This window comes from Arachis stenosperma, chromosome 3 (genome assembly GCF_014773155.1).
Source record: "Arachis stenosperma cultivar V10309 chromosome 3, arast.V10309.gnm1.PFL2, whole genome shotgun sequence".
NCBI lineage: Eukaryota > Viridiplantae > Streptophyta > Magnoliopsida > Fabales > Fabaceae > Arachis > Arachis stenosperma.
Genome location: NC_080379.1, coordinates 36,616,141 through 36,629,143, shown reverse-complemented (window position 1 = coordinate 36,629,143; position 13,003 = coordinate 36,616,141). Strand labels below are relative to the sequence as shown.

The window sequence follows — 13,003 nt, the reverse complement described above, 5'->3', positions numbered from 1 at the left end:
ACTTTACACCTAGGATGTAAAACAGAGGTGGTGAGGTGCTACGACCTCTAAAAGTAAAATTATATATATGTAATAGTTGAAAATGATTTTTATCTAGGAGCCTTTTAAAGGAAGGTATTAAACAAAAGCGTTAAACCAAAAAGCGCAACACTCACGTAAAGATTAACGTAAACGAAGCAAGATACGAGTATACTAATCATTAGTATATACAAAAGAGTTTTAAGGTACAGATAGCAAAGCTTTTGACCCGGCTTGCGAAGTTAAAACCGGCCAGAGTATATATACATATATATACATACCCATATCAACCCAAAAGATAAACTATAACAGCCTATTTCTCCACGTCAACCTCTAAGAGGGACACACCAGTATATATACATATAGGAGAAATCTAGGGCAGAAGTACAAGATACAATATCAAACATAATTCCCAAAATATATGCTTCGCTTGCCCAAGTCCCAGATGCTCACAAGGGTGCCTCCCGACCTACATCTAAAAAATAACAATACAGTATGGAATGAGAATCAGAGGTTTTCAGCATGGTAATAGTGCCCACATCTCTAATATATAATGTCCCGGGAAAGCCGAAGGCGATTCTAGAACTCCCAACAACAGATTCAGACATAAAACTAAAATTTAAAACCGTAAATAGGATAGGCTATCTAAGGTTCTTAATTCTATCTCAATTTCTAACTTAACCCCTGTGTTCATCACCTTTCCTCCAATCCTTCAAAAGCCGATACACACACAAACAATACACACAAAGAAAATACAATTAGTTCACAGTTACAGCAAATAGAACACATAGCAGTTAAGCATGAAATAACAAGTAGGCAATCCCAAGAAAGCAAACCAAAGCAATCAGACAAATGCATATGATGCATGCCTTTCCAACTGGCCGTGATCTCACGTGTCGGTTACTTTGCCAGAACCTAACACACCCGGTAGGTAACTTGGATATTGTCTCTCTAACATGCCTCCACACTCTTGGGATATAGTGCTCGTCACACTCATGGGATATAGTGCCCGATACACTTTCCAAGGTAAGGTGCTCCCACACTCTTGAGATATAGCTCTGGTCATGCTCTCGAGATATAGTGTCCGTCACACTCATGGGATATAGTGCCCGACACACCTTATAACAGAGAGAAAACTCAACATACTCATGATCAACAATTTCAATCAGACTTCAATATCATATTCATTCATAATCATTCACATTCATACATTCAATATCATTATGCTTCCTCAATTAGCCAACCATAGCCACAGTCACTGTCTATCAGGGATATAGTGTCCGACACACTCTCCAATCACACCCATTATATCTCATTGCCACCTTTATACCCTCTCTCATATACTCACATGTCATCAACTCACTTTACTTCTTTGTTCACTAGCAAGTCATCTCCCTCATAGGCCTAACCATACTTCGCTACCCATAATTCATCATTTAGCCTTTAAACAATAGTAAAAAGGGTTTTGAAACCTGGAGGAATGTATTAAAAAATAAAAAAATTGAAGTTTGAAGAATTGCGAAACAGGGGGCTCGCGTACACATCACTATGCCCGCTTACGCATCATTTAAAAAGTCGCCCATTCCGCGTACGCGCCACTCAGCCGCGTACGCGGAGGATTTGGGCAGAAACCACCATCCGCGTATAGAGGGGGTCCGCGTACGAGGGCTTAGCAGCAAAAGCAAAAAGATGCTAAGTCCCAAAATGCCTGTTTTGCACACCAAACTTTGAACGCGCATAACTTTCTCGTTTTAAAATATTTTTCCTCCGTTCTTTGAACAGTGTAAATCTCTCGAATCTAATTTCCTTTCTAAATAAGTTTGGTAAAAATTGAGAGTTTGGAGGCCAAGTTATACTCCATAAAAGTTGGCCAAAAATCATAACTTTCATTAAATTACAAACCTCCACTTTCAAAAACCTATCATTTTCCAAACCATTTCAAAAACTAACCCATCCTCACCACAACAGCATAAAAAATCTCCCTTGTCATCAATCTCCATTCAATGATTCAAGTCCAAACAATATCAAATATAGCTCATCATTCATCATTATCAACACAATGTCAATTTCATTACCAACATAGTACCAGCAACAACTTCAAATTCACTAATCAATATGCATATCAACCAATATAACACATAAGGGGTACACACGCATTATTCATACGAATCTCAATCACAATCTCCAACTCAATAATCACATTCATAATACTCAATCCCAACCAACAACAACATCAACGATTCATTTCTTATCTTAGGGTCTCTAGCCTAAGTTTTCACAATATATTATATTTTAGATACGAGAAACCAAAACCATACCTTGGCCGATTTTTCGATAAACCCGGGATACTTCAAGCGTTTCCACACCACAAGCTTATCAACACAGCCCATCACCGAGGAACCTAGCTTCCAAAATCGATCTCAAGCTCCTATATCCTCAAATTAATTTGACTTCTCAACCAATTTTCAATCTAACAACATAATTACAACTATAATTAACATAGAATTCTCTAACTCAACATTTCACAAGAAAATTGAAGAAGTTTACCTTGTCCACAGCTCAAGTGAGCTAAACCCAACAAAACCCGCAAGCTAACTCGAATCTAAATATCGAAATTAAATAAGATTCAACATGGATACACATTGAATTTTGAAATTGGGAAGGAGAGAATCTAAAACTGAAAATTGGATTCCATATCTAATTAATGACTAGGCTTTGTAGAGCTTGATGCGCCGGTCGCATGGCCGCAAACAATGTGGTGATCGGTAGGGACGGATCCAGAAATGATATTATGGGGGCCAATAATACATATAATATTAAAAATTATGTAAAAAAATAATATAATATAAGATGTATTACAAAAATATACCGATAGAGAATATATTTTAAAATAAAAAATATGTGTATACTTTTTACTAACGAAGTGGTCGATTCTTCGTATCATAAAATTCACCAATAATAGAATTTGTGTCAAATTTTTTAGTAATTTTCTTTTCAATATAATTAAAAGACAATTAGAAAGAAATTCATCTTTTATTTTGTTTCTAAGTTATTTTTCACAATATTCATAGCTAAAAAAGATCTCTTAATTGTAGCAATTGAAACAGAGAGAATTAATATTAAATGAATAAAAAAAGACGGCTACAAGAAGAAAAAGAATTCACTTTATGAGATTTGAACATTTTTATTTAATTATAAAATATTAGTAATAATATCTTTTTCAGATTTCTTTAATATTGTTACTTACTTTTTAAATATTAAAAATTATTAATATTTAAATTAAACTGGACTTTTATTTATACTAGACTAAATACTAAATAATTTAAAAAAAAATTAAATTATACATAATAACTTATTACTATTAAAAAAAGTTGGGGGGTCGAGGCCGCCACTCGCCCCCCTTATGTCCGTCCCTGGCGATCGGAACTCCGAATCAAAAGTTATCTTGATTTGAAGTAAGAACAAGGGTTAGGTTTTGTGTACATTGTTTCCTTCCCCATTTCAGCATGAATTGCTTATGAGCGGGAGAAGTGGATGCTGAGCTCTTTTTGTTTAATGAGGCTTGGTTGGGCTTTGGGCCCAATACGGGCCCGGTTCGTTCGGTTTGATCTGTTCGGTTCGATTTTGGGCTAAATTCTTTAAAATTAGTATCAAATTTTCTATTTTAATTAATTCTATCTCACTAAACTATAAAATTTTATTTTCTAATTTTTAGATTAATAATTGATTTATTTACTAATTATTCATTAATTTCTCAGGTTTTACAAAATCCTTGAAGGGTGATAATGTTCGAATTTTAGAGGAGGTGCTGCTGAAATTTTTATAAGTATTTAAGTGAATTTAAATAATTGGGATTGATTGGTGAAATGAAATGATCTTAAAGTCTCTTCTGGGGGAGGGGGAGTCTTGAACTAAAGAAATAAGTTTTTGTTTGATTAATTTTGGTTTAAGGATTATGTTTTTGAGGAGTTTTAGAGAAAAAAAAAAGAGTAATATAAGTGTGTTTTTAAGAATATACAATTTTCGAGTCTTTCAAAAAAATTTTGAACTTAAAAAAGAAGTTGAAGTTGGTTAATTTGATTGTTACATTCTGTTTTGAGAAGTTTAAAGGAGTTAAAATATTTGAATTTGATTTGGTGAAAATAAAATTGATTTCGAGACTTTTTGGAAATGTATTAACTTAAAAGTGAAGCAGAAAATTATTTTGGAAAAATTTTGTAAGTTTGGTTTAAAATGAGATTGGTTGTCGCTCCCCTAAAGTCTAGAGACCTTGTCGTGGGGTTTAATTAATAAATCCTTATTTAAATTAATTAAGTGATTGATTTAAGAATAAATGATTTCTTTTAGTCTTTTACAAGAGGTTTAAACTTGAAATGGTTTTGAAGTTAGCTTGAAAAATTTTGGTTAAGTGAAAATTGAATTTTATAGAAGAAGAACTAGTTTTAAGTGCTTGTTTGGGTGTCATTATTTTGATAAAAAAAAAAAATCTTTTTTCAATGAAAAAATATTTTTTTTTTCATTTTTTATATGTTTGGTAAATTTCTAGTAGTAAAAGTAAAAGTACTAGAAAAAAAATCTTTTTTGAGAAGCTATAATTTACATCTTTTTTTAAGTGAAGTTGCTTTGGAGGTTTTGGAAAATGTTACAAAAAGTGGTATTGGTTTTAAAGAAAAATAATTTGAGAAAAAGGTGATTTTTGGCGTAATGTGAATTAAATGGATATTGATATTGAAAGTAAATGTGTCAAGAATGATTCTGAAGTGGGATAAAGATGAGTATAAATACTTTGTTTTGATTATGATTATGAATTGAGTCTGATTGTGATATGATTCACTACGCTGGCAAGTGCTGAGGTTAATCTTGCTTGCATACTGAACTGATATGTATTTCGGCAAGGTCTGGGTGTTATCCCTCTTGCATATTGATTTGAGTTTTACTCTGGATAAGGATGGTGATCAATCCCGCTTGTTTGCGATTCCGAGCAGGTACAGCGGTTAGTCCCGCTTGCTTGAGATCCCAGGTAAGGATGGTGGTTAATTCTGCTTACTCTCGCGGTTCTCTCTGGTTGCAAGGTGACATGGCACTCTCCCTCTAATGGTGACATGACACTCTTCCTCTAACGGCTAGCCGATATGCTGAGATATTAGTGCGCAACAGAGATACAATGTCTGGGTTAGCTACCGAATGTGTCGGATTCTGGCAGTTTAACTGACACGTGAGCTCATGGCTAATAGGACAGGCATGCATCATGTGCATCTATGTGATATCGTTTGGGTGTGCATATTGTATTTGGTTTGCTTATATGAATATTTATGTTTGATTACTAATTGCTATACTTGCTGTAATTGATCTTGATTGTATTTGAACTTCATTACTTGTAATTGTGATTGGTTAGTTGGATTGTGGTGGATTGAGTGCTGATTGATTATACTTGAGCCGAAGACCGTGATTGATTTATGTTTAAGGTTTAGTAAAATATGAAAAATCAAGTTGGTTCAGCATAGACTTAATAAACCTATACTTAGAACAGGTTGGTTGTTCATATAGTTTACGTAACTTTTAAAATTTTCATAAGGGAAATATAAATTTGGATTTTCAAATAATTAACCGCTAGTTTTCAAAAAGTTTCATAAGACTAGTGATGATCACTGCGGTTGAAAATAGTTTTCTTTTATATATCTTCTTGTGACAATTTTGAAACTCTTATGGTGAGACCGTGTGGTTAGGTTCTCACCCCTTACAGACTTCTCTTTCCAGGACGGACGAAGTAGCTTATGAAGAGATATTTACGCTTTTACTTATGCGATATTGTTGTATTAGTTTAGTTATTATTTTTCCTTGCTATGTATATTATGTTTTTGTAAAGAGTGATAGGAGTCGTGATTGTAATGACTTGTCATGTTTATAAGTTATTTGTATAAAGAACTATTATTATTATTATATATATGAAGTGATGTGATTGGTTTTGTATGTGTGTACGTACGTTTTCAAGAAAAAGTATTTTCGGTTTTCACATAAAAGTTTATATGGTTTCAAGTTAAAGGCTCTCATTTTGCTATTAAGTATATAAAAGTCGTCATAATATCCTCGCTATCAAAGTGACGCAGCCGGAAGTGTGACATTCTAATAGTAAGAATGTTACACTATCAGCCTTTGTCTTTATTATTTTATTTTACTTATTACTTTATTAAATATCTCCCTCCCCTCCTCCTATTTAAGGGATTCCTTGGTTCAGACCAAAAAAATAATGTCATTCGATCATTATCAAACTAACAGCAATATTTTTTTGTCCATGAAGTTTCCACCATCTTTTACTTCTAATAGGTAATGAGCTAGATCATAATCATTCTCAATGAGTCTATAAGAAGTGATCCCATTATTTTCATAAGCTCCAAATACATACCAAAGACTTGAGCGACCGATCTAGTAGAACAACTCAAAAAATAAAGTATCGTTAATTCCTTCATATCCGATCCAAGTTTAAAGTGCCATTTGTACAATCGTCTTCATTACAAGATTTTTTTTTTCATAAAAATAGATATAGAATCTTTGGAGCAATTAATTAAAAGTAATTTTTTTTAAAATAGCCCTTCCTATCCAGTAGAAAAGGATTCCATAATTCTGAACCAATCTTAACTAAGATCATAAATATAGATTGGTGTTCATGGATCGGATCGGATCCGCGTATTTGCGGTATTTATCCGAATCCGATCAAAAAATTGTGGATATTGATCAAATCCACAAGATTATCGGATCTGATTTGATCCGCACACTAATAGGATTAGATTGTGGATTTCAAGTAGGTATCTGCATATTCAATTTGCATACCTGCAGATTTGCAAAAAATAAATAAACAAATAAGTAAATATACTTTTTATGCTTTATTTCAACTAATAATGATCATATATATTGTATTATTTTAATTTTTTATTTAAGAAAAATATGTTTAATAATATTTTAAGAGTAAACATGTTTAAAAGAGTGAAAAAAGGGGATTTTATTGATATTTTTAATAAAAATAAATGTTTTAAAATATTTTTATATCTTACGGATATATCCGAAATCTGATCTGATCCGATGCGTAATGTATGGATCAGATTCAAGCTTAAAAAACACGGATATTGGATCCGATCTGATGATTAGTGCGAATCAAATCGAGATTTTGACCATATCCAATTCAATCCACATTTATCCCAATATAGAGTCTTGTTGATAAGTGCTACAAAATCTTGTATATTAAAACCCATAGTTATAGTTATGCATCCGAGTCTATTAGTATATAACATTCTCTTTTCCACGTAAAATCCCTTAATATGTGAAATAGTAAAAAAGTGTTTTCATTGTTGTGTAATAAAAAACCTTCGTATCTTAATGCATATATTTTATTCATTTAGAGCTGGTAGAGTGGGAATATGAGTTGAAACAATAATAAAAATAATTTTAGTGCAATATCTTTCACAATCTCGAAAGAGATAATTCACTGATAGACCGAAGAATAAGCAATTTGACTCATTCACATCGAGATTATAAATGCCTAAAATTCATATTATACATGGAGATATTGCTTTGCTAATTTGAATTAAAGGGGATATAAATCAGTTTATTTCCAGCATCATAGCATCATATCCATAGTTAGCGTATTCATCATAAAGTTTGGAGAGAATCAGTCGGTGCTTAATAACATTTTTGTATAAAGTATGTGCAAACATAATTCCATTAAATTTCCCTGCTCAATAAACATTTTTACTTAGTGGGAGGGGCAAGAGTAAACAACTAACAAGGAACACATTCATATTACAATTCCTCAATCTAAGAAAGCAGCAGAAATCTTTCAATGTGGGTAGTAAACTACAAGAGGGAACGAATCAGATGCCTAATAATTATGTCCATAGAGAAACAAGTTACCTAAGAAAGAGGAGAATATTAATCATATAGAAACTACACAACGAAACTGGCTCCACGGACAGTAAACTAGTAAAGTGTCTCACGATTTTAATGCTCCTCGGGGATTCTTGCTGAATCAGAAGAAATCAGATACATGATCCAACGGGGTAAGCCTCAAATCCCATTTCTCCATCAATAAATGTCGGTTCATTTTGTTCCTGCATCAGAAACTATCTTTCATGTAACCATCATGCCAAATTACCTTTTATTGCACGCCAAAATTAAGGGGAAAAAATGCCGTGTACTCATTCTACCTTGTACATTAAGTTCGTACAAACCACTCTACTGTGGTATATGGGGATTAATCATATAAAAGACAAAAGTAAAAGCAAATAATCCATATCAAACTATGACCAAATTATAAGATAATCATAACCGAAGAATCAGCGTCTATATTTGGTAACATTCCATGTGATGGCTTCAATTCTTATCAGGTACTGTTTACTGACTTGACATTATTTGCAATTTTGCATACAAAACTTATGAGATTTGAATCATTAATTTATTTCAACACAAACATCAGGAACCTTCATAAAGAAAAGTAGTTGCACATTTTGAATTTCTTCGTTTCAGATACAAACTAGGGAAGATGAGAAGTGTTCCAAAATGCTCAAATCTCATACCTTTTGCCAGTAAAATACCATGGTGAATGTGATGTGGCCATTACATTCACATTCTATTTCAAATGAAACAGTCATATGTTAATAAAAAATACAAAGAAACGACAACACCAAAATATAACAGCAAATTGCACTTATATAACTTTATCATGTTATATCAACGCTTAGGAAATCATGGTAAGTTAAAAATATTTAGAACTTGAGTTTCATACAGAAAAAATTTTAATAACAAAAAAAGGTTGATGATTTTCACCAAAATAACAGAAAAACAGGCTCAGGAAAGCCAAAGCTACACAAACCACATATACATGTTGATAGAATGTAACAATCAATACTACGGTGAATAAACATTTAAAGCAACTAAAAGAAATTTATGTAACAGCTGCAATTCAAAGTAATGTATCATGGATTATTTCTTGATAATATTAAAATCCCAAAAGCATTAAAAGGGGGGGGGGGGGGGGGGGGGAAACAGTTTTTTTTTTTTTTTCTTTTTTCAAGAATGGGAACGATGTGTGCTATCTAATCATACCCTTTTGACCATTGGGACCATTATGTCATCCAAGGTGCCAAAATTATTCTGAATAAATCCATCTCGGGACTTCATTAGCTCTAAGATGTAGGCATCATTTGACTTCAATCTTGTGTCAACATTAGTGCACTGGATGATTGATGGGGGAGCTCCACTCAGTTGGCCAACAAATGAGGCATCAACACTGTTGCTGCAGGTTGCATTTGTTTGGTTTAAATTATGCCCCAAAGAACTTGTTACTCGACTTGAAGAAACATGAGAGTTTACAGAGTTGAAGGGACGGCTCATGTTTTGGCTGTATTCAAGTTTATGTTCTTCCCACCTTTGTGATGGTGTTGTATAACTCGAAGGCTGTACAATATTTTCAATTAAGCCTTCTTGGCGCTGCAGCTCATTTCTTGTATCCTCCAAAGGAACAGAAATCGCATCTCTGGATGAATAATCAACAGGACTGTTACCAATACGAGTACTTGTGTTGGCAACATTTATGCCAGTGGGAGGGAGTGGATCATTATTGAACGGCTCACACAATGGCAAGGGATTGGCAGGAAGTTTAGACAACTGTTCTGCATTCTGCCAGTTTTCGTTACACCGATTATAATCCAACATATTGGAAGGCCCACAAATTCCCGCATCAAAGGAATCCGTGCCTAAAGAAGACGGTCTAACAGGAGGCTGATTTCTAAATGCTCCTGAATTATGTGTTTGTGGTGAGTTACAGGCGGCTGAAGGTAGAGCATTGCTTGCTGTACCAACTGTAAGCCTACGGTCACGGAAGCCAGAGGCAGCAGTAAATCCACTACAACTAACTTGATTTACTTGTGTTATACCTGTTGTACAGTTGTTTTGCTTAGACTGATTAAGCTCAATTGATGTTGGAATTCCTTGCAATAAACTTGAGGTTTGATTTGCCGGAAATATTGATGCCTGAATGTTACCCAGAGGGCTCAAGGTGCTGTTCAGGTTTTGAGGCTGAACAGGAGGCTGAATTAGAGTGGAAGAACTAATGCCTCTCATGCTCAAGCTAGCTGGGGAATTCAGCCTGCCAAAAATACCACTCGAGGCATATGGTTGCAATGCAGGGTTTGGAATCTTTCCTGAACCAGAAGAGGTGCAAAACTCTGCATATGCATCTATTGAACCGATCCTCAGGTATGATTCAGTATTACCCAATGCAGCAACCATGCTAGCTTGCTGGGTTGCCTTTTTCAGGTAGAGCCTATATTTCTGCAAATAAAAAAATGACAGGGAGTTTATGTACAATCATCACAACATCACAAATAATATTTTCTCCTGGAAAACTAAGAATTATTTCCAAGAAATTTAACAAACTAGTGGAAGTGCAGTGTTGCTAATCCATAATAGACAAATAATAATCGAAAAACCTCAAATGTTGATCCAGAAAACAACTCATGAGCAGTAGTGGAACTTGAATATGTGTATTTCAAGTTTAAAAAGGCTAATTAGTTTCAAGCCATTCTTTTGCATAGAAAAGATCCTGTTTATTAAGATAGTAAATAATTAAAAGATATATCTACAATCTTATACTTGGAAGATTATTCAATTAGATTAGATGTTAAGCATTTATAAACTTATGTTGAAATAGACTCTCCCAGAGTTGTTAATTCATTATGCAAACTTTCATTTTGTTAACTACAACTTTAATTAAATAATCATAAGATCTAAACTATTTTCATTTAACTAGTTGTTGACAACTATATAGCACAACTATTAACTACAAAACAAGAATTTTTACCTGCAGATGGCTTGCCACATTTTCCCTAGTAAGTCCTTCAACATTCATCAGATCAAGTATTTTCTTAGGGACAGCCTCTGTAACAACAGAAAGAAACCTTGGATTAGGAATCAAGAAAACCATATTGTGCAAATTGAATTGTTCTGAATTCAAAGAAAATGGGGAGTTATATTTGTAAGAAACTCACTATCAAGGCCAAGTTGATTAACTGCTGCAACAAATTTTCTATGAAGCTCGACAGACCAAACAACACGAGGCTTCTTTTGTGATGAAGGGTCATCATTATCCTCTCCATTGTCTTCACCATCATCTTCCTCTTCTTCAGTCTGGTCCTTTCGTTTTTTGCCAAGATTTTTATTCTGGTCACTGCCGTCTTCTGATATGATACTTTGATTACCTTCCCCAGCAGCATTGGGACCCCTTTTGTCATTGGAACCCTTATTCTGATCCCTGGGATCAAAGTTCTTCCTTCGGACAACATGTTGCCAAATGTTCTTCAGCTCTTCAATCCGAACAGGTTTCAGCAAATAGTCAACTGCACCATGTGTAACACCCTTCATCACCAGCTTTGTGTCACTGTGTCCAGACAACACTACAAAAAACAAGGGGGAAAAATGTTCAAATCAACCAACTGATTGAATCCATCAATCTCAGGACACTGTTCTAACATTAGAGATCCCACAGCGAGCATGACTTTCCAAATACTGGTCACCACCACACCAATAACTCAAACTCGAGACCACTGGCAATAATTATGGGGGAAACGGACAAATTCTTTTCTCAAGCTAATCCTCAGTTTTGGGAGGAACTTAAAGGAAAACAAACTAAACAAGAAACGTGTCATTGCAACAATCTTGATCCATTATTAACTAACAACTGCAAATTAAGCAGATGCAAAATTCTAGTCAATACAAAACGGTGAATGTGCTTACTGATCACAGGTAAGTCCATTTCAAGCCCCACCAACTCAAGGAGCTTAAATCCATCCATGTCAGGCATATTCACATCGCTAATGACGAGGTCAAACTTGTTCCTGTTTTCCCTCAACATTCTCAGCGCCTCAATTGCTTGATTAGTTGTAGTAACTACAACAACAACAACCATAAAAATAAGATATGAGGTTCTTAAAAGCCAAATGACTCCTAAACCATCAAACTAGATCAACGAAAAGGTACATTAATACTTCTAAGATAATGTAACAACCCAATAAAATCATAAAAACAATTCAAATATAGATTAAAGTCGTCAACTTAGGGAAAATTGAGAACAAGTACACCTTGCAAGGAAACAAAAAATCTTGAATTGCAAGATGAAGACACAAAACTTAAACATATTATTTATGCCCACAGACAAAAAAGCTACTAAAATACAAACTTAACCGCGAATTTAACGAGTTAATCACAAAATTATATATAGATATAAAAAGAAGAAGCAGAAGAAATTGTTTTGAGTACAATAATTGAAGTTTTGGCTGAATCAGAAGAGAACAAAAGTAAGGAACCTTGGTATTGGCATTTGCGAAGGAGATTCTCCAAGACTTTGAGGCAAGTTGGGTCATCATCCACAGCGAGAACACGCATACCCACGGGGAACCGGTCAATTTGGTCCTCCACGGTCATCTTTAACCAGCGCTGTAGAAAGAGAAGAAGAACAAAAAACCAGGGGTACTGTAACTGTAACTGTTGGCAGAGATCACGGTCCAAAGGGCCCAAAAAGGTTCAATCTTGAAAGCGAGTAACCACCATAGGAAACAACAAACGAAAAAGGGGCGAGAGAGAGAGAGAAAGGGCGAACGTGGAACTGAAAGATGGTAACGAAAACCTGTACAAATGGACAGCGATGGATTGAAGACAAAAAAAAAAACAAAAAACAAAAAAAACAAAAAAAAAAAAAACAAAAAGAAAAATCATTTTAGTATTTTATAAAAAGTGTTTTCTTTTCCCTCTCTCCTGAATCCTTAACCTGTTTTTTCTGAGTAATCCTCGTATGAGTTATTAAAATTTTTAAGTTTGAAATTTTAGTTTGAGATTTTAATCAATATTTATAGCATTTGATGAGTAGAGATTTGGGAGTATATACATCTGATTTTACCTTATTTAGAGGGATATGATTTTATTTAGTCATGTGTAATTT

The 13,003-nt window shown here is 34.1% G+C and overlaps 1 protein-coding gene across 2 annotated transcripts; it reads right to left on the bottom strand.

The window, feature by feature from the left end:
* Positions 1-7,706: 7,706 nt before the first annotated feature.
* On the bottom strand, positions 7,707-12,695 carry LOC130969539 (two-component response regulator ARR12-like). Of its 2 annotated transcripts, none has more exons than XM_057895302.1 (6): positions 12,372-12,695; positions 11,803-11,955; positions 11,058-11,462; positions 10,871-10,947; positions 9,115-10,341; positions 7,707-8,132 (listed from the first exon to the last, which is right to left on the bottom strand). In XM_057895302.1, the coding sequence occupies exons 1-6, from the start codon at positions 12,487-12,489 to the stop codon at positions 8,049-8,051; spliced, it is 2,064 nt and encodes a 687-aa protein (XP_057751285.1). In that variant the 5' UTR covers positions 12,490-12,695; the 3' UTR covers positions 7,707-8,048. The 2 variants fall into 2 exon arrangements, with proteins under 2 accessions (XP_057751285.1, XP_057751287.1); XM_057895304.1 differs by having other exon boundaries at positions 7,708-8,120; positions 12,372-12,693.
* Between the last annotated feature and the right edge of the window lie 308 nt (positions 12,696-13,003).